Source organism: Melanostigma gelatinosum (assembly GCF_949748355.1).
Source record: "Melanostigma gelatinosum genome assembly, chromosome: 1".
NCBI classification, from domain to species: domain Eukaryota; kingdom Metazoa; phylum Chordata; class Actinopteri; order Perciformes; family Zoarcidae; genus Melanostigma; species Melanostigma gelatinosum.
Genome location: NC_136634.1, coordinates 861173 through 883469, shown reverse-complemented (window position 1 = coordinate 883469; position 22297 = coordinate 861173). Strand labels below are relative to the sequence as shown.

Below are 22297 nucleotides of genomic sequence, written 5' to 3'. Positions count from 1 at the left end.
GTAGCAGACAGCACCTCCTCCTGGCCGTGGTTCCAGCTGATGAATGAAGCGATGGAGGGCCGCCTGACGGCCAGCGCCCCCCTCCTCACCCCCGTCACCCATGATGACGACCACCCCGCCCCCAGACACAGGTCCCGCCCTCCCCCTCCTCCCCCCACCTCCTCCTTGGACTACGTACAGGAGGCATTCGGTGACTCCGGCGGCGGCGAGCAGCACCAGCGTGACTCTGGGGTGTGCGAGGGCCCACTGGCAGGACTGGAGAGGGAGTGGGAGGCGGTGGAGAGAGACCGAGCGGCGGTGGAGAGAGAGAGGGCGGCGGTGCAGGCGGAGCGGCTGTGGTTAGACAGGGAGAGGGCGGCGGTGGAGAGAGACCGAGCCATGGTGGAGCAGGAGAGGGCCTCGCTGGGCCGGGACCGGGAGGTGCTGGACCAGAGAGCCCTGATGCTGAACTCTGTGGGTCACTCCGGACACCTCAACGCCCTCATGTAGACCCACGTGGACCGTCCTCCTGTACAGACATCCTGGTCCGTGGTGGACCACGGGACTACAGAGGAGGAGGTGTGGACCTGGACGTGGTCTGTCTCCACACAGAGCTGGTCCTGGTTTTCAACAGGAGAGCTGCACAGTCAACTGAAGACCTGGTCCTGGTTTAAGGTAGGATGTGGACTTGTTGTCTTTTAACAATCTGGATGCAGAGCCCTCAGTTTCTTTGAAGTGGAACCTCTTTACAGCTTAACTATCAGCACACGGATACGGACGGATCTGAACTAGTGTCGCTGGTTGACTACTCGGTCCGCTTCTAGTCTGGACCTCCTGAGCTCCTCACGTAGACGTGGTTTTAATCAGAGCTTCGAGTAGCTCCTCCCACTCCAGGTTTGTGTTGGCAGGGCTCCTTCTGAGGCGGAGGAGGCGGAGTTTGTTCATCCTGAACTTTAATATTTCACACGTTCGTGACCGAAAAAATCCACCACCGTACGTAGACTGACCTGGGGCGTAGACCACCACCGTACGTAGACTGACCTGGGGCGTAGACCACCACCGTACGTAGACTGACCTGGGGCGTAGACCACCACCGTACGTAGACTGACCTGGGGCGTAGACCACCACCGTACGTAGACTGACCTGGGGCGTAGACCACCACCGTACGTAGACTGACCTGGGGCGTAGACCACCACCGTACGTAGACTGACCTGGGGCGTAGACCACCACCGTACGTAGACTGACCTGGGGCGTAGACCACTTTGGACCTGGAGCCTAAACAAAGGAGGAGGAACCAGATCCATAAAGAAACTCTGATGTGCGTTCAAGTGTTTCTTTTTGGGCTCCTCCCAGTGTTTTGTATTTATTTACAAGAAGTTATTTTTGTATTGTTTTTATTTAAGAGGTGACGGCAGCCCGAGCTGCGTTTCTTCCTCTTGTGATGTCACTTCCTGCTCTTCTGAATGTTGGACAGATGTCTGAGATTTAAACTTTTTCCTCCAAACAAAGACTGAAGTGAACTTTTCTCTTTCTCTCGTTTGTGCGACATGAGATTAAAACGTTTCCTGATCACGATGTTTGTCTCTGTTGGTGTTGTTTGCTTTATTTTCATATTTTCTCCACTTTCATGCTTTGGCCCTTATGGTGCGTTGAGGTGCTGCTCTGATGTGGGTCTCCTGACTTCGGTGTGTTCGTGAGCTTTAAGTCTTCAGGTGGAAACAACATGCTCATAGATGTTTCCTGTATTTAAATAAAGTATTCATAATTGTTAATAAGTCAAATGTTACCTTATCTGAGTTATCAGGGTTATCAATAAATGCTGAGGAAAGGTGGTTTGATGCTTCCTTCCTTATCTCCTTTAGCATAGGAAACACTGGACCTTCCTTTACCAAAGGAAAGGAGAGGATGCCGACCCACAGTTCCTTGTGGTGGCAACATTTAAAGTGACGCTCTATGAAAACAAACGATATGTTTATCTCACACAGACATGAAGTAAAGAGATTCATGTTGAGCAACATTAATAGACATCAACAATCATTTAGTTTCATTTTATTTCTAGTCGTTTGAAGCAAAAATGCCCCAAATTCTTCCGTTTGATTCTGTCGTGAAGATTCGCTGTTTCTCTTAAAGAGTTTCATTTTGTCAAACTAAATGATTCCGTTTATTTAAATAAAAAAGGAAATTTGTCATTTGTGTTTCAAATAAACGAGGCTGATTGATTTCTGATCGTTGAGGGTAAAGATGTGAACTGTGTGTGAAGATTATTCACAATGAACTCAAGTTATTTAAGAGCCAGACAGACGAACAGAAGTCTGCTTTTCAACACAAACCCTGATTGGTGGAAGTCACCAGACCGGTTCTGAAGCAGGTGTGGCCAGAGGGGCCTCCTCCGCTCTCCAAGACTGCTTTGACACGACAGACTGGGGAATGTTGAAGCAGGCAGCCACACACAACAACCACACAGACATTGAGGAGTGCACAGACACTGTTGCTTCTTACATTAGTAAGTGCATTGATGATGTGACTCATATAAAAAACATCATCATCGGGCTAACCAGAAGCCATGGCTGACAGGGGAAGTGCATCGGCTGCTGAGGGCCAGAAACAACGCCTTCAGAGCCGGGGATGAAACTGGCCCGAGAAGAGCGAGAGCCGACCCGTCCCACCGCATCAGGAACGCAAAACAGGAATACTGGAAGAAGATAACCAGTCGCTCTGAAGACAGCAGAGATACACGGAGCCTGTGGCAGAGCATTCAGACCCTTACGGACTACAAACCCGTGCCACAGATCTGCGGCAGCAACATCTCTCTGCTAAACAACCTCAACAGCTTCTTTGCACGGTTTGAAACACAAAACAGCACACGTCCACACAAGACTCCGCCCCCTCCCCACACGACTCCGCCCCCTCCCCACACGTCCACACAAGACTCCTCCCCCTCCCCCACACGTCCACACAAGACTCCGCCCCCTCCCCACACGCCCACACAAGACTCCGCCCCCTCCCCACACGTCCACACAAGACCCGCCCCCTCCCCACACGTCCACACAAGACTCCGCCCCCTCCCCACACATCCACACAAGACTCCGCCCCCTCCCCACACGTCCACACAAGACCCCGCCCCCTCCCCACACGGCTGCACAAGACTCCGCCCCCTCCCCACACGTCCACACAAGACTCCGCCCCCTCCCCACACGTCCACACAAGACTCCGCCCCCTCCCCACACATCCACACAAGACCCCGCCCCCTCCCCACACGTCCACACAAGACCCCGCCCCCTCCCCACACGTCCACACAAGACTCCGCCCCCTCCCACACGTCCACACAAGACTCCGCCCCCTCCCCACACGTCCACACAAGACCCCGCCCCCTCCCCACACGTCCACACAAGACTCCGCCCCCTCCCCACACGTCCACACAAGACCCCGCCCCCTCCCCACACGTCCACACAAGACTCCGCCCCCTCCCCACACGTCCACACAAGACCCCGCCCCCTCCCCACACGTCCACACAAGACTCCGCCCCCTCCCCACACGTCCACACAAGACCCCGCCCCCTCCCCACACGTCCACACAAGACTCCGCCCCCTCCCCACACGTCCACACAAGACCCCGCCCCCTCCCCACACGTTCACACAAGACTCCGCCCCCTCCCCACACGTCCACACAAGACTCCGCCCCCTCCCCACACGTCCACACAAGACTCCGCCCCTCCCCACACGTTCACACAAGACTCCGCCCCCTCCCCACACGTCCACACAAGACTCCGCCCCCTCCCCACACGTTCACACAAGACTCCGCCCCCTCCCCACACGTCCACACAAGACTCCGCCCCCTCCCCACACGTCCACACAAGACTCCGCCCCCTCCCCACACGTTCACACAAGACTCCGCCCCCTCCCCACACGTCCACACAAGACTCCGCCCCCTCCCCACACGTTCACACAAGACTCCGCCCCCTCCCCACACGTTCACACAAGACTCCGCCCCCTCCCCACGACCAGGCTCTGTGCCTGTCTGCTGCCAGCGTGAAGAGGACACTCTCCACGATCAACACCCGCAAGGCAACAGGTCCAGACAACATCCCTGGTCGCGTGTTGAAGGACTGCAGAGGAGCTTAAGGATGTCTTCACGGATGTCTTTAATACTTCTCTGAGACAAGCTGTTGTTCCATCATGCTTCAAGGCCACCATCATACCTGTGCCAAAGAAACCCACTCCGTCCTGCTATAATGACTACCGTCCGGTGGCACTGACCCCCATAATCATGAAGTGCTTTGAACGGCTCGTCATGTGACACATCAAATCCATTCCCCCCCCCCCCCCCACCCCACCCTGGACCCTTTCCAGTTTGCATACCGTGCCAAGCGGTCCACGGAGGATGCAATCTGCTCTGCTCTCCACCCAGCCCTCACCCATCTGGACTCAAAAGACTCATATGTGAGAATGCTGTTCATAGACTTTAGTTCAGCATTCAACACCATAATCCCACAAAAACTCATCTTCAAACTTGAGCAGCTGGGGCTCAACACCTCGCTGTGTAACTGGCTGCTGGACTTCCTCAGCGAGAGGCCACACGCGGTACGTGTCGGCAACAACACCTCGAGCAGCATCACGCTGAGCACAGGGCCCCTCAAGGCTGTGTGCTCAGTCAATCACGTTTGATTTTTTAGGCTTCAGCAGAAAGCTCCAGAAAACAACATTTTTGCACAATAAGTGTGACAGAAAAGCTAAACTCTGAATGTGTCTGAAACATAAAGAGCAGTGTTGAGTCTGCAGACCAAAGTCCATCCGTCTGTCTGTGAATGTATTTTCTAAAGGAGTGTCTGATGTCATAGCTTCCAGTAAATGAACCAGAACTCACATTGATGTGATGGTTAAATGACAAAGTGTGGATCAGCATCAATGCATCAGAAATGAGATGAGATCTACTGCTGCTGGTTCAGATCAATAAGCTGTTCTAAAGTGAAGCTGCTCTCCATAACTGTAAATGTCCAGTCGTCACCGGGAGGAGTGTGATGAGATGGTGATGAAGCCGAGGGCAGAATGTCAATGAAACACTGACGATAATCTCTCTAAAAGTCACACGATTGTTTCAGCTGCTGCTGCAGTTTGTTTTTCCAAATGTGTTTGAGTTTCAGCTCAGCAACAAAATATGTAGTTTTGTGTCTCTTTGTGGTTGTTTTGAGTCTTTTGTGGTTGTTTTGAGTCTCTTTGTGGTTGTTTTGAGTCTTTTTGTGGTTGTTTTGCGTCTCTTTGTGGTTGTTTTGAGTCTTTTTGTGGTTGTTTTGTGTCTCTTTGTGGTTGTTTTGAGTCTCTTTGTAGTTGTTTTGAGTCTTTTTGTGGTTGTTTTGAGTCTCTTTGTAGTTGTTTTGAGTCTTTTTGTGGTTGTGTTGAGTCTTTTTGTGGTTGTTTTGTGTCTCTTTGTGGTTGTTTTGAGTCTTTTTGTGGTTGTTTTGAGTCTTTTTGTGGTTGTTTTGAGTCTTTTTGTGGTTGTTTTGAGTCTTTTTGTGGTTTTGAGTCTTTTTGTGGTTTTGAGTCTCTTTGTGGTTGTTTTGAGTCTTTTTGTGGTTGTTTTGAGTCTTTTTGTGGTTGTTTTGAGTCTTTGTGGTTGTTTTGAGTCTTCATGTGGTTGTGTTGAGTCTCTTTGTGGTTGTTTTGGTTGTTTTGAGTCTTTTTGTGGTTGTTCTGAGTCTCTTTGTGGTTGGTTTGAGTCTCTTTGTGGTTGTTTTGAGTCTCTTTGTGGTTGTTTTGGTTGTTTCGAGTCTTTTTGTGGTTGTTTTGAGTCTCTTTGTGGTTGTTTTGAGTCTTTTTGTGGTTGTTTTGAGTCTTTGTGGTTGTTTTGAGTCTTCTTGTGGTTGTGTTGAGTCTCTTTGTGGTTGTTTTGGTTGTTTTGAGTCTTTTTGTGGTTGTTTTGAGTCTCTTTGTGGTTGTTTTGAGTCTCTTTGTGGTTGGTTTGAGTCTCTTTGTGGTTGTTTTGTGTCTTTTCCTGGTTGGTTCTTGTCTCTTCAAGTGATATTTTGCAGTTGAAGTCCAGAGGGGCCCCTGAGCCTGTTCAGTGATCCATCCATGAAAGTAAGTTATCATGAAGTAATTAGTTGAATAACTCTTATAAATCAGCATGATGCTCTTCTATTTTATATTTTAAACAGATTAAAACCCAGATGAAGAACTTGTTCATGAGTAAACATTTACCTTCAGGGCTGCATGTTTACCTTTCATAATATAACTTATCTATGAATCATTCACATTGTGACCTCGTCACCAGGTGAGCGATGTGGACTCTCCGGGTGCAGCAGGTGGAACAGGATCGGCAGGTTTTATTTCTGACACTTCTGAGGTACATTTTACTGACTACTTTACTTCAAATGTACTATTATTCAGCAGAAAATCAATCTGTAACTACTTTATCAATTATTCATTTGAGTCATTTTGTCAAATGTTTTCTGTTTCCAGCTTCTCGTGTGTTTCCTCTTGTCTCTGTTTTACATCGTTATATCTGTACTATCTATATATCTATCTAGATCTATAGATATCTATAGATCTAGATAGATATGTTGTAAAGTTATTCGATGGTAAACTGAATATCTTTGTGTTCGTTGGAAGAAACGACTGTTACTTTCAGCTCTGAGAAATGATGGCTTTAATTTTGTAGATATTTTATGGAAAATGATCAACACCAACTTTTCATTTGTATTTTCACTTGTGTTGCAACTCGAGCTGAAACTAAGTAAATTAATCCATTTGTCAAGTGACAGATCTGATAACTGAAGTCACTCCAAAGTGAAGATTTGACCATAAACGGTTTCAGTGATCTGAATTCATACCTTCAGACAAAAAGATTGTCAGTTGCTCCCGTTCTGTGTGATTGAAGTACTCTGGCCTGCTCTTTTTTTAACAGGAAGAACAAAAATGGCAATACGATTCAAAGGAAGTAAGTTTTCTGTGTCCGTGTGTGTGTGTTTTATAACGAGGTTACTTCCTTATTGATTGTTACTAATAAACACATGGAGTGTCATACTTTCTTGTTGTCATCTAAATATATGTTTTAGTATTTGATTTAATGATGAGGAATGATGATCGGTGTCGTGTTGACATAGCGTCACAGTTCAATTTATTTCAGTTATATGTGAACAATGTATAAATGTGTTTTAAGAAAGTCGTGAAATTCACATTAATTTAACTGATGAAGTCTCCACATAACTTTAACTTTGTTTTCAGGAAAGTAAAGAAAATAGAAACAAAACTCAAGACGATACAAAAAGTGTAAAATAGACGATAATACAGGAATATATATATAATAATAATAGACAATTCATATTTTTACCAGGTCAAACTATTCAGTATTGTCTCACAAGAAAGAAGAAGATCTTCTCTCTCTTCTTCATGTATTTATATGAGTGCTGGGCAAGTTAACGCGTTCATTTTGCGTGAACGCATTCATTAATTAACGCCGGCAATTATTTTAGCGCGCGTTAACGCATTTTTTAAATTTATTATAAATTTCTTCTTTTTTTTTAAATTGAAAGACAAGAGACAATACATAGACATAACAACAACAAGATGACAAGAGCAGTGGATCAAAGCAGCAAACATCCTGTAGTGAGCTGGACATCGCTGGTCCACTCAGACACTCACATGTTAGTGCAGCTCTACGCTGACATTCACCGTAAACTCATTCAAACGCACAGATCGGAGCGAAGCACTTTGAAAGTTAGCGGAAACATTAACGTGAGACAACTTCCGGTTTCTTCAGACCAACATCCGGTTTTCAGAATAAGATGCCAACAAAGTATGAATTATATTCACATTAAGTATGAAACATGCTGCATCTCGTGAACCAAATGTTATTGCCCTTTTGTTCATACAGCAGTACTTTAAAATAAAAGTGCACTACTTTATAATTCATTATTGAACTTTGCCATAACAATGGGGGACAAAAAATCCATGCGATGAATCGCGATTAAATATTTTAATCGCGGCCCAGCACGAATTTATATCCAACATACTCATTTGAAACTCACGAAACCGGTTCGACTGGAGTCTCTGAGCTCCTCCGTTCTGTTGACATCTGGGCCGACTGGTGGAGCTGCAGTCTGATGTTTGGTGTCTCCCCTTGTCTCTGTCTCCGTTTGTCTCCCCTTGTCTCCGTTTGTCTCTCTTTGTCTCCCCTTGTCTCTGTCTCCGTTTGTCTCTCTTTGTCTCTGTCTCCCCTTGTCTCTGTCTCCGTTTGTCTCCCTTTGTCTTTGTTTGTTTCTGTCTCCGTTTGTCTCTGTCTCCCCTTGTCTCTGTCTCCGTTTGTCTCTCTTTGTCTCTGTTTGTCTCCCCTTGTCTCTGTCTCCGTTTGTCTCCCCTTGTCTCCGTTTGTCTCTGTTTGTCTCCCCTTGTCTCTGTCTCCGTTTGTCTCTCTTTGTCTCTGTCTCCCCTTGTCTCTGTCTCCGTTTGTCTCCCTTTGTCTTTGTTTGTCTCTGTCTCCGTTTGTCTCTGTCTCCCCTTGTCTCTGTCTCCGTTTGTCTCCGTTTGTCTCCGTTTGTCTCTGTCCGTTTGTCTCCCCGTGTCTCTGTTTGTCTCTGTCTCCGTTTGTCTCTGTTTGTCTCTGTTTGTCTCTGTTTATCTCCGTTTGTCTCTGTCTGTTTGTCTCCCCGTGTCTCTGTTTGTCTCTGTCTCCGTTTGTCTCCGTTTGTCTCTGTTTGTCTCCGTTTGTCTCTGTCTCCTGCAGAGGTTTTATGGATCATGCTGGTTTTGGTGATAGCGGCTGTTGTCATGGCTCTAATCCTGCAGAAAATCAGCAGCCCATCCAAAGCTTTCAAAGGTACTTTTGACAGCTCAGTCCTGAGTTCTGCTGTCAATGTGTTCTTATTGGAGACATTTTTCTGATTGTTTTGATAATGTACATTTACTACATCGTATCTTTGTAGTATCTTCTTTGATACGACCAGTGGAAGTTAAATTAATCAGACTTCATGTACTCTGCTTAAATAATGTCAGTTCAGCTGCAACTCCTTCAGAAAGACACAAAAATACAATATGTACCTCTGAGATGTAGTGGAGGACAAGAAAGTACTGAAGTCAGTAAAAGTACCTCAAATTTGTACTGTGCTTGAGTAAATGTACTTGGTTACATCATCCCTATAATACAGTATCGTCTGCACAAAGATGCATTTTCTAGTTCAACATAGAAGAGATGATCTTGGTGAAAACAGGAAACTTCATAAAGACTTACTTCCTACTTTGGAAGATTCTCACTTTTAATTGGATGAACTCAGAAGTAGATATGGGCTTCAGCTGAACCTCAATGTGTGATTGATGCTGAACCTCAATGTGTGATTGCTGCTGAACCTCAATGTGTGATTGCTGCTGAACCTCAATGTGTGATTGATGCTGAACCTCAATGTGTGATTGCTGCTGAACCTCAATGTGTGATTGATGCTGAACCTCAATGTGTGATTGATGCTGAACCTCAATGTGTGATTGCTGCTGAACCTCAATGTGTGATTGATGCTGAACCTCAATGTGTGATTGCTGCTGAACCTCAATGTGTGATTGATGCTGAACCTCAATGTGTGATTGATGCTGAACCTCAATGTGTGATTGATGCTGAACCTCAATGTGTGATTGATGCTGAACCTCAATGTGTGATTGATGCTGAACCTCAATGTGTGATTGATGCTGCAGCAGATTTATTTTAACTGAATTGAATTCGAGCCGACCTTGAAGGACGAAACTACAAACTTTGACCGAGTCAGCAGGTTAGACGTTGATATTCAGAAGACAGATGTTTACTGAACTAAACATCTGTTTAACTCTTGTTGTTCCAGAGGATTTGCGTCGTTCTTTATCTGGAGGATCTGAAACGCCCAAGACGTCCTCTAAAGGTCAGTGATGGATTCAACCTGATCAGGATCAAGTTGATCTGACGGGGGATTTAATCTGTGTTTCCTCTCCAGCTGGATCGTGCAGTATCAGAGACTGTCCGGTGGATTCCTTCAGCTTCTTCATCCAAAGTGGAGCCGCCAACGTCGTGCCTGCAAAGATCTGCCTCCAAAACAAGCTGTAGGTGTTTCGCCCGGAGAACTTCCTCCTCAAACACCTCCTGGTTTTTATCTCAGTGAGAAGCATTCACACTGAATGTTTTACGTGAGTCAGCTGGTGATGCTGATCTGGTACACTAGTCCATTGGTTCTTCTGGTCCTACTGGTCTGTCTTGTCCTTTTAGTCATTTTTGTCCTTGTCCTTCTAGTCTTCTGGTTCTTTTGGTCTTCTGGTCCTCTGATCCTTCTGGTCTTTTTGGTCCTGGTTCTCTGGTCCTTCTTGTACTCTGGTCCTTTTGATCCCTTTGGTCCTTCTTGTACTCTGATCCTTCTGGTTCCTCTGGTCCTTCTAGTACTTCTGGGTCCTGTGGCTATTCTGGTCCTACTGGTCCTCTTGTCCTTCTGGGTCTCTCTGGTCCCCCTTCAGCTCTGGTTGGATTTGTTTGCTCTTTCTTGTCGTGTTGATGCCAGCTGGTAGTTACAGTCGATCAAACTCTTCTCAGGGTTCTTGGAGCGGTCTTGAACAACGCTGGACCAGGAATCAACATTGTCCTAATGAACGGTGAGTGTTGAACCAGCTGCATCTCTTCTGTCAGTGCTTCTTACTCTAAAGTCTCTGTCTTCAACAGGTAAAACCGGAGAAGTCATGAAGACGGGTACCTTTAACATGTATAGTGACGGTACGTAGGAACTGATTTACTACCACCTGGTTCTTTAGGTGATTCCAAGAAGGAGTTCAAAGTTTGACGGGATGTTTGTGTTCCAGATGTGAAACCTCTCATCGAGTTCCTGAAGAGCATCGAGACGGGAAACGTGGTGCTGATGGCGTCCTACGACGAGCCGGCGACAAAGTAAACATCTCCTCTACTTTTCTGCTGCTGTCAGAAAAATGTCAACATTGATTATGATGATTAACATTATTAACACATAAAGAGTATTAACATTATTAATACATTAATGTCATTAATACATTAACATTATTAACACATAAAGAGTATTAACATTATTAATACATTAATGTCATTAATACATTAACATTATTAACACATAAAGAGTATTAACATTATTAATACATTAATGTCATTAATACATTAACATTATTAACACATAAAGAGTATTAACATTATTAATACATTAATGTCATTAATACATTAACATTATTAACACATAAAGAGTATTAACATTATTAATACATTAATGTCATTAATACATTAATGTCATTAATACATTAACATTATTAACACATAAAGAGTATTAACATTATTAATACATTAATGTCATTAATACATTAACATTATTAACACATAAAGAGTATTAACATTATTAATACATTAATGTCATTAATACATTAACATTATTAACACATAAAGAGTATTAACATTATTAATACATTAATGTCATTAATACATTAATGTCATTAATACATTAACATTATTAACACATAAAGAGTATTAACATTATTAATACATTAATGTCATTAATACATTAACATTATTAACACATAAAGAGTATTAACATTATTAATACATTAATGTCATTAATACATTAACATTATTAACACATAAAGAGTATTAACATTATTAATACATTAATGTCATTAATACATTAACATTATTAACACATAAAGAGTATTAACATTATTAATACATTAATGTCATTAATACATTAACATTATTAACACATAAAGAGTATTAACATTATTAATACATTAATGTCATTAATACATTAACATTATTAACACATAAAGAGTATTAACATTATTAATACATTAATGTCATTAATACATTAACATTATTAACACATAAAGAGTATTAACATTATTAATACATTAACGTCATTAATACATTAACATTATTAACACATAAAGAGTATTAACATTATTAAGACATTAATGTCATTAATACATTAACATTATTAACACATAAAGAGTATTAACATTATTAATACATTAATGTCATTAATACATTAACATTATTAACACATAAAGAGTATTAACATTATTAATACATTAACGTCATTAATACATTAACATTATTAACACATAAAGAGTATTAACATTATTAATACATTAACGTCATTAATACATTAACATTATTAACACATAAAGAGTATTAACATTATTAATACATTAACGTCATTAATAGATTAACATTATTAACACATAAAGAGTATTAACATTATTAATACATTAACGTCATTAATACATTAACATTATTAACACATAAAGAGTATTAACATTATTAATACATTAACGTCATTAATACATTAACATTATTAACACATAAAGAGTATTAACATTATTAATACATTAACATCATTAATACATTAACATTATTAACACATAAAGAGTATTAACATTATTAATACATTAACGCCATTAATACATTAACATTATTAACACATAAAGAGTATTAACATTATTAATACATTAACGTCATTAATACATTAACATTATTAACACATACAGAGTATTAACATTATTAATACATTAACATCATTAATACATTAACATTATTAACACATAAAGAGTATTAACATTATTAATACATTAACGTCATTAATACATTAACATTATTAACACATAAAGAGTATTAACATTATTAATACATTAACGTCATTAATACATTAACATTATTAACACATAAAGAGTATTAACATTATTAATACATTAACGTCATTAATACATTAACATTATTAACACATAAAGAGTATTAACATTATTAATACATTAACGTCATTAATACATTAACATTATTAATACATAAAGAGTATTAACATTATTAATACATTAACGTCATTAATACATGAACATTATTAACACATAAAGAGTATTAACATTATTAATACATTAATGTCATTAATACATTAACATTATTAACACATAAAGAGTATTAACATTATTAATACATTAACGTCATTAATACATTAACATTATTAACACATAGAGTATTAACATTATTAATACATTAACGTCATTAATACATTAACATTATTAATACATAAAGAGTATTAACATGATTAACATTATTAATACATTAACGTCATTAATACATTAACATTATTAACACATAAAGAGTATTAACATTATTAATACATTAACGTCATTAATACATTAACATTATTAACACATAAAGAGTATTAACATTATTAATACATTAACGTCATTAATACATGAACATTATTAACACATAGAGTATTAACATTATTAATACATTAATGTCATTAATACATTAACATTATTAACACATAAAGAGTATTAACATTATTAATACATTAACGTCATTAATACATTAACATTATTAACACATAGAGTATTAACATTATTAATACATTAACATCATTAATACATTAACATTATTAATACATAGAGTATTAACATTATTAATACATTAACGTCATTAATACATTAACATTATTAACACATAGAGTATTAACATTATTAATACATTAACGTCATTAATACATTAACATTATTAACACATAGAGTATTAACATTATTAATACATTAACGTCATTAATACATTAACATTATTAATACATAAAGAGTATTAACATTATTAACATTATTAATACATTAATACATTAATACATAAAGTGTTGCTGTGTGTTTCTATGTGTTGCTGTGTGTTGCTGTGTATTGCTGTGTGTTGCTGTGTGTGTTGCTGTGTATTGGTGTGTGTTGGTGTGTGTTGCTGTGTGTTGCTGTGTGTATTGGTGTGTGTTGCTGTGTGTTGCTGTGTGTTGCTGTGTATTGCTGTGTGTTGCTGTGTGTGTTGCTGTGTGTTGCTGTGTATTCGTGTGTGTTGCTGTGTGTTGCTGTGTGTTGCTGTGTGTTGCTGTGTGTGTTGCTGTGTGTTGCTGTGTGTTGCTGTGTGTTGCTCTGTGTGTTGCTGTGTGTTGCTGTGTGTTGCTGTGTATTGACCCTCCTGTGTGTTGCTGTGTATTGACCCTCCTGTGTGTTGCTGTGTGTTGCTGTGTGTGTTGCTGTGTGTGTTGCTGTGTGTTGCTGTGTGTGTTGCTGTGTGTGTTTCTGTGTGTGTTGCTGTGTGTGTTGCTGTGTGTGTTGCTGTGTGTTGCTGTGTGTGTGTGTTTCTTTGTGTTGCTGTGTGTGTTGCTGTGTGTTGCTGTGTGTGTTGCTGTGTGTGTTGCTGTGTGTTGGTGTGTGTTGGTGTGTATTGCTGTGTGTTGCTGTGTATTGCTGTGTGTGTTGCTGTGTGTGTTGCTGTGTGTTGCTGTGTGTGTTGCTGTGTGTTGCTGTGTGTGTTGGTGTGTGTTGCTGTGTGTTGCTGTGTGTGTTGGTGTGTTTCTGTGTGTTGCGGTCTGTGTTGCTGTGTGTTGCTGTGTGTGTTGCTGTGTGTGTGTTGCTGTGTGTTGCTGTGTCTTGCTGTGTGTTGGTGTGTGTTGCTGTGTGTATTGCTGTGTGTTGATGTATGTTGCTGTGTGTTGCTGTGTGTGTTGCTGTGTGTTGCTGTGTGTTGCTGTGTGTTGCTGTGTGTTGCTGTGTGTGTTGCTGTGTGTTGCTGTGTGTTGCTGTGTGTTGCTGTGTGTTGCTGTGTGTGTTGCTGTGTGTTGCTGTGTATTGACCCTCCTGTGTGTTGCTGTGTGTTGCTGTGTGTGTTGCTGTGTGTTGCTGTGTATTGACCCTCCTGTGTGTTGCTGTGTGTTGCTGTGTGTGTTGCTGTGTGTTGCTGTGTGTTGCTGTGTGTGTTGCTGTGTGTTGCTGTGTGTTGCTGTGTGTGTTGCTGTGTGTTGCTGTGTATTGACCCTCCTGTGTGTTGCTGTGTGTTGCTGTGTGTTGCTGTGTGTGTTGCTGTGTGTTGCTGTGTGTGTTGCTGTGTGTTGCTGTGTGTTGCTGTGTGTGTTGCTGTGTGTTGCTGTGTGTTGCTGTGTGTGTTGCTGTGTGTGTTGCTGTGTGTTGCTGTGTATTGACCCTCCTGTGTGTTGCTGTGTGTTGCTGTGTGTTGCTGTGTGTGTTGCTGTGTGTTGCTGTGTGTGTTGCTGTGTGTTGCTGTGTGTGTTGCTGTGTGTGTTGCTGTGTGTGTTGCTGTGTGTTGCTGTGTGTGTTGCTGTGTGTTGCTGTGTGTGTTGCTGTGTGTTGCTGTGTGTGTTGCTGTGTGTTGCTGTGTGTGTTGCTGTGTGTGTTGCTGTGTGTGTTGCTGTGTGTTGCTGTGTGTTGCTGTGTGTGTTGCTGTGTGTTGCTGTGTGTTGCTGTGTGTGTTGCTGTGTGTTGCTGTGTGTTGCTGTGTGTTGCTGTGTGTGTTGCTGTGTGTTGCTGTGTGTTGCTGCGTGTGTTGCTGTGTGTTGCTGTGTGTTGCTGTGTGTGTTGCTGTGTGTGTTGCTGTGTGTTGCTGTGTGTGTTGCTGTGTGTTGCTGTGTGTGTTGCTGTGTGTTGCTGTGTGTGTTGCTGTGTATTGCTGTGTGTGTTGCTGTGTGTTGCTGTGTGTTGCTGTGTGTGTTGCTGTGTGTTGCTGTGTGTGTTGCTGTGTGTTGCTGTGTGTGTTGCTGTGTGTTGCTGTGTGTGTTGCTGTGTGTTGCTGTGTGTGTTGCTGTGTGTTGCTGCATGTGTTGCTGTGTGTGTTGCTGTGTGTGTTGCTGTGTGTTGCTGTGTATTGACCCTCCTGTGTGTTGCTGTGTGTTGCTGTGTGTTGCTGTGTGTGTTGCTGTGTGTTGCTGTGTGTTGCTGTGTATTGACCCTCCTGTGTGTTGCTGTGTGTTGCTGTGTGTTGCTGTGTGTGTTACTGTGTGTTGCTGTGGATTGACCCTCCTGTGTGTTGCTGTGTGTTGCTGTGTGTTGCTGTGTGTGTTGCTGTGTGTTGCTGTGTGTGTTGCTGTGTATTGCTGTGTGTGTTGCTGTGTGTTGCTGTGTGTTGCTGTGTGTTGCTGTGTGTTGCTGTGTGTGTTGCTGTGTGTTGCTGTGTGTGTTGCTGTGTGTGTTGCTGTGTGTGTTGCTGTGTGTTGCTGTGTGTGTTGCTGTGTGTTGCTGCATGTGTTGCTGTGTGTTGCTGTGTGTTGCTGTGTGTGTTGCTGTGTGTGTTGCTGTGTGTTGCTGTGTATTGACCCTCCTGTGTGTTGCTGTGTGTTGCTGTGTGTTGCTGTGTGTGTTGCTGTGTGTTGCTGTGTGTTGCTGTGTATTGACCCTCCTGTGTGTTGCTGTGTGTTGCTGTGTGTGTTGCTGTGTGTGTTGCTGTGTGTGTTGCTGTGTATTGACCCTCCTGTGTGTTGGTGTGTGTTGCTGTGTGTTGCTGTGTGTTGCTGTGTGTTGCTGTGGATTGACCCTTCTGTGTGTTGGTGTGTATTGCTGTGTGTTGCTGTGTGTTGCTGTGTGTTGCTGTGTGTTGCTGTGGATTGACCCTTCTGTGTGTTGGTGTGTATTGCTGTGTGTTGCTGTGTGTTGCTGTGTGTTGCTGTGTGTTGCTGTGGATTGACCCTCCTGTGTGTTGGTGTGTATTGCTGTGTGTTGCTGTGGATTGACCCTCCTGTGTGTTGCTGTGTGTTGCTGTGTGTTGCTGTGTGTTGCTGTGGATTGACCCTCCTGTGTGTTGGTGTGTATTGCTGTGTGTTGCTGTGGATTGACCCTCCTGTGTGTTGCTGTGTGTTGCTGTGTGTTGCTGTGTGTTGCTGTGTATTGACCCTCCTGTGTGTTGGTGTGTATTGCTGTGTATTGCTGTGTATTGCTGTGTGTTGCTGTGTGTTGCTGTGTATTGACCCTCCTGTGTGTTGCTGTGTGTTGCTGTGTGTTGCTGTGTGTTGCTGTGTGTTGCTGTGTATTGCTGTGTGTTGCTGTGTGTTGCTGTGTATTGACCCTCCTGTGTGTTGCTGTGTGTTGCTGTGTGTTGCTGTGTGTTGCTGTGTGTTGCTGTGTGTTGCTGTGTGTGTTGCTGTGTGTGTTGCTGTGTGTGTTGCTGTGTGTTGCTGTGTGTTGCTGTGTATTGACCCTCCTGTGTGTTGCTGTGTGTTGCTGTGTGTTGCTGTGTGTTGCTGTGTGTTGCTGTGTATTGACCCTCCTGTGTGTTGCTGTGTGTTGCTGTGTGTTGCTGTGTGTTGCTGTGTGTTGCTGTGTATTGCTGTGTGTTGCTGTGTGTTGCTGTGTATTGACCCTCCTGTGTGTTGCTGTGTGTTGCTGTGTGTTGCTGTGTGTTGCTGTGTGTTGCTGTGTGTTGCTGTGTGTGTTGCTGTGTGTGTTGCTGTGTGTGTTGCTGTGTGTGTTGCTGTGTGTTGCTGTGTGTTGCTGTGTATTGACCCTCCTGTGTGTTGGTGTGTATTGCTGTGTGTTGCTGTGTGTTGCTGCGTGTTGCTGTGTGTTGCTGTGTGTTGCTGTGTGTGTTGCTGTGTGTTGCTGTGTGTTGCTGTGTATTGACCCTCCTGTGTGTTGGTGTGTGTTTCTGTGTGTTGCTGTGTGTTGCTGTGTGTGTTGCTGTGTGTTGCTGTGTGTTTCTGTGTGTTGCTGTGTGTGTTGCTGTGTGTTGCTGCGTGTTGCTGTGTGTTTCTGTGTGTTGCTGTGTGTTGCTGTGTGTGTTGCTGTGTGTTGCTGTGTGTTGCTGTGTATTGACCCTCCTGTGTGTTGGTGTGTGTTTCTGTGTGTTGCTGTGTGTGTTGCTGTGTGTGTTGCTGTGTGTATTGCTGTGTGTTGCTGTGTGTGTTGCTGTGTGTTGCTGTGTGTGTTGCTGTGTGTGTTGCTGTGTGTTGCTGTGTGTTGCTGTGTATTGACCCTCCTGTGTGTTGGTGTGTGTTTCTGTGTGTTGCTGTGTGTGTTGCTGTGTGTGTTGCTGTGTGTATTGCTGTGTGTTGCTGTGTGTGTTGCTGTGTGTTGCTGTGTGTGTTGCTGTGTGTGTTGCTGTGTGTTGCTGTGTGTTGCTGTGTGTTGCTGTGTGTGTTGCTGTGTATTGCTGTGTGTTGCTGTGTGTATTGCTGTGTGTTGCTGTGTGTGTTGCTGTGTGTTGCTGTGTGTGTTGCTGTGTGTTGCTGTGTGTGTTGCTGTGTGTTGCTGTGTGTTGCTGTGTGTGTTGCTGTGTGTTGCTGTGTGTTGCTGTGTGTTGCTGTGTGTGTTGCTGTGTGTGTTGCTGTGTGTTGCTGTGGATTGACCCTCCTGTGTGTTGGTGTGTATTGCTGTGTGTTGCTGTGTGTTGCTGCGTGTTGCTGTGTGTTGCTGTGGATTGACCCTCCTGTGTGTTGATCAGGTTGACTGAGGAGGCGAGGCAGCTGATCTCTGAGCTGGGCAGCTCTGCTGTGAGGTCTCTGGGCTTCAGGGATAATTGGGTGTTTGTTGGTGGGAAAGGAGCGTCAGTGCAGATCAGCTTAGAGAAGGTAACAACGGATCCTTCTCCTGTCCTTCATAGTGATTCATCTTCTCTGGGTTCACCACTCAAACTCATATTGTCTCTTTGTTTACTCTTCATTCGGCTTTTGTACCTTATTGAGTGTCGTCGTTTATATTCAGTGATTTCTGACTTCGTCTCCCTCGGATCAATGACGTTTGATTTCATCTCTAAAGTTTTCAAACAGACGAGATGTTGAGGAGTCACAGGAAGGTTTCTGCTTAACGTCACGCTGCGACGTCTGTCATAAACAAACCACATATAACCTGTTCAACCAGCCACGGTGCTAAGCTAACTATGCTAAGCTAAGTACAGCCATGAGTCGGAGCGAGAGATATTGAACTGTTGTTAAGAGTAATACGGCTGAAAGTCACTGACTTTCATTATCCATTGATTTGACGATTATGTTCTTAATAAAAAGTGTTGATATTCATTTCCTGCTGCTTGCTTTAATCAGCCAACAGTCCAAAGCTGAACTACAATCACTTTACTGTCACACATGAAATATATGAAGACCAATAAGAGAGAGAAGCAGAGAACGTTTCTCTCTCGATGAATCGACACAAACGGACGTTTTCTGTTTCAGTACATGAAGAGCGACGGCGCAAAGAATAAATACGACGGCTGGCCCGAGCTCATCGAGATGCGAGGATGCATCCCCAGAAAGCTGGAGTGACCCGAAGGAGGAACACGACGTGTTGAGACTTCAGTCAGAGGACCTTTCAGCTTTAATATTTAACAATCAGAATCAGATGTTGGAAATGAAGAAACGGAATCATTCCATCCTTTGATAACCGTCGTCGACTCACAACCAACAGTGCATTCATCCGTTCTTAGTTTAGTCTGAATGATTCATCAGGATCGGTCACATGTCTTCTCTGGGCAAGAAGAGCCAATCAGAGATGAGGATTCACCCCACAATGTTGTTTGTCCTTTTTTTAAAAGAATATCCTTTTATTTTACCGGTTGTGTTTTTCTACAAAAATATGATTTTTAAAACTTTTCTAAAACTTAGTTTTGTCTGTGGGAAATACTTATTATGCTCTTTAACATGTAAAACTATAAATCTCATATATTCATAATGTGTAAAAAAGAAAGAAATAACCTGCGTAACATTTTGAAAGCTTCCTGTAATATTTGTTCTGGTGTCTTTTCATGTCTATATGAAATATGTGTAAAGGATCGGCGGTGGCAGAGGGGAGGGCGTCAACAACAACAAAGTCAAATGTTTTCTTTTTGCCAATAATCAATGAAACAAATGTCCTCAAACACAGTGAAAGTTTTGATCCGTGATACACGACGTCCACTTCTTTAAAAGATGATTTAAATTATACAATTCTGCATTTACATGTATCATACTGGTGTCCTCATTAATATATATTATGTATGTGTATTATACATTATATACATTATATATATGATCTATGCCTAGTGATTAAGAAATGATGTTATGAAATGACTTATGTATTCTATATAGTTGTATATAAATCTCCCTAATTTTTTATTTATTTAGATAAAATGTATGTTATATTATGTATGTATTCTATACAATATATCATATGTGCATTTAATGTATGTATTTAATTTAATGTCTAAATAATTAGAAAATAGATTTTTGCAGAGGAATAGAAGGAGACGAGACCTGTTTCCACCCGAACATTATTCTGAACGGACCCTAAACCGCGTATCTGATTGGCTACACCAGCCGCCAGTGAGCATGCAGGAAAAAACGGAGAAGACCTGATTGGCTGCGTGAGAGCGTGAAGTCTGCCGGAAACAGACGAGACGTGTTAATGGCGGAGTGTCGCGTTCTCAACGTGTAGAAGCGCGTTTTCTCTTCAGTAACTGCTGAATGAACTCGGTTCGTCCAAAGAATGAAATGGCGACGTTAGTTCTGGATAACGGAGCCTGTACCGCGAAGATCGGCTACAGCCAGGAGGCAGTCAGGTGACGTCACGTTGTGTTGGCAAAGGCTAATGTTGATGCTAATGCTAATAAACGTTGAAAAACCAGTCTGTTTAATGAACATGAATACATATTAAATATGAAACTCTGGGCCGAGAAGGTTTCGATTAATGACGTCATTTGTATTTTTATTTCATAATACTGTGAACCCTTTCAATCAAATAGTCTTCTTTTTCAACAGGTTCATTACGTTTTACATTTCAAATTAGTATTTTTTTTTTATATTTTCATTGTAATTCTTTTTTTATTTAATTTTATTATATTTTATTTAATTATTGTATTTTAATTATTTAATTATTTATTATATTTTAATATATTTCTATCTATAATCCACATCATCAGAACCACCATTTATATTTCATTTATTTGTCTTTGAGAATGACACGTTTACACAACGGCTCATAAAGTAACATAATTAATGTTTATTCATCTTTATTAAATAACTTCCTGTTTACAGCTGATCATTGAAACATTGGTCCTTTAGAGTTTTCTAGTCACTTACAGCTGTTTTTAAACATCACTGCTTATAACAATAATAATAATAATTATTATTATGATAATATATAATATAATAATAATTACTGTGACCTTCTGTTTCTCAGCATCATCCCAAACTGTCAGTTTCGCTCCAAGACGTCCAGATTAAAAACCTTCACAGCCAATCAGATGGATGAGATCAAAGACCCTTCAGGACTCTTCTTCATCCTCCCCTTCCAGAAGGTAAGGAGGGAGGGAGTGAAGGAGTGATGGAAGGAAGGTGTGAGTGAAGGAAGGAAGGAGGGAGGGAGGGGGAGTGTGTATCTGTACTGGTCTCAGATATTCTGTGCCTCCTCTTGTTCCTCCTGTTGAGCCTCTTGTTCCTCCTCTTGTTCCTCCTGTTGATCCTCTTGTTCCTCCTCTTGTTCCTCCTGTTGATCCTCTTGTTCATCCTCTTGTTCCTCCTGTTGTTCCTCCTCTTGTTCCTCCTGTTGATCCTCCTCTTGTTCCTCTTGTTCCTCCTCTTGTTCCTCCTCTTGTTCCTCCTCTTGTTCCTCCTGTTGATCCTCTTGTTCCTCCTCTTGTTCCTCCTGTTGATCCTCTTGTTCCTCCTCTTGTGCCTCCTCTTGTTCCTCCTGTTGATCCTCTTGATCCTCCTCTTGTTCCTCCTGTTGATCCTCTTGATCCTCCTCTTGTTCCTCCTGTTGATCCTCCTCTTGTTCCTCCTCTTGATCCTCCTCCTGTTCCTCCTGTTGATCCTCCTCTTGTTCCTCCTCTTGATCCTCCTCTTGTTGATCCTCCTGTTGATCCTCCTGTTGATCCTCCTGTTGATCCTCCTCCTGTTGATCCTCCTGTTGATCCTCCTGTTGATCCTCCTCTTGTTCCTCCTGTTGATCCTCCTCTTGTTCCTCCTGTTGATCCTCCTCTTGTTCCTCCTGTTGATCCTCCTCTTGTTCCTCCTCTTGTTCCTCCTGTTGATCCTCCTGTTGATCCTCTTGTTCCTCCTCTTGTTCCTCCTGTTGATCCTCCTCTTGATCCTCCTCTTGTTCCTCCTGTTGATCCTCCTCTTGTTCCTCCTGTTGATCCTCCTCTTGTTCCTCCTCTTGTTCCTCCTCTTGTTCCTCCTGTTGATCCTGTTGTTCCTCCTGTTGTTCCTCCTCTTGTTCCTCCTGTTGATCCTCCTCTTGTTCCTCTTGTTCCTCCTCTTGTTCCTCCTGTTGATCCTCCTGTTGATCCTGTTGTTCCTCCTGTTGTTCCTCCTCTTGTTCCTCCTGTTGATCCTCCTCTTGTTCCTCTTGTTCCTCCTCTTGTTCCTCCTCTTGTTCCTCCTGTTGATCCTCTTGATCCTCCTCTTGTTCCTCCTGTTGATCCTCCTCTTGTTCCTCCTCTTGATCCTCCTCCTGTTCCTCCTGTTGATCCTCCTCTTGTTCCTCCTCTTGATCCTCCTCTTGTTGATCCTCCTGTTGATCCTCCTGTTGATCCTCCTGTTGATCCTCCTCTTGTTCCTCTTGTTGATCCTCCTGTTGATCCT

The 22297-nt window shown here is 42.6% G+C and overlaps 2 protein-coding genes across 4 annotated transcripts in view; both read left to right on the top strand.

Annotated features, from left to right (window-relative positions):
- Nucleotides 1-6890: 6890 nt before the first annotated feature.
- On the top strand, nucleotides 6891-19000 carry LOC306782145 (protein FAM3C; the record flags this gene model as incomplete). Its single annotated transcript, XM_079275345.1, has 9 exons — nucleotides 6891-6912; nucleotides 8698-8790; nucleotides 9797-9853; nucleotides 9926-10031; nucleotides 10513-10571; nucleotides 10639-10689; nucleotides 10776-10860; nucleotides 18187-18313; nucleotides 18911-19000. The coding sequence occupies 9 exons, from the start codon at nucleotides 6891-6893 to the stop codon at nucleotides 18998-19000; spliced, it is 690 nt and encodes a 229-aa protein (XP_079131471.1).
- A 1101-nt stretch (nucleotides 19001-20101) lies between these two features.
- Nucleotides 20102-22297, top strand: part of actr6 (actin related protein 6) — a 14896-nt gene continuing 12700 nt past the window's right edge. For all 3 annotated transcript variants that reach the window (XM_079297076.1, XM_079297075.1, XM_079297074.1), the window contains exons 1-2: nucleotides 20102-20271; nucleotides 20892-21009. In XM_079297076.1, the coding sequence (XP_079153202.1) occupies nucleotides 20177-20271; nucleotides 20892-21009 (213 nt within the window). In that variant the 5' untranslated portion in view covers nucleotides 20102-20176. The remainder of the gene's footprint in view (nucleotides 20272-20891; nucleotides 21010-22297) is intronic.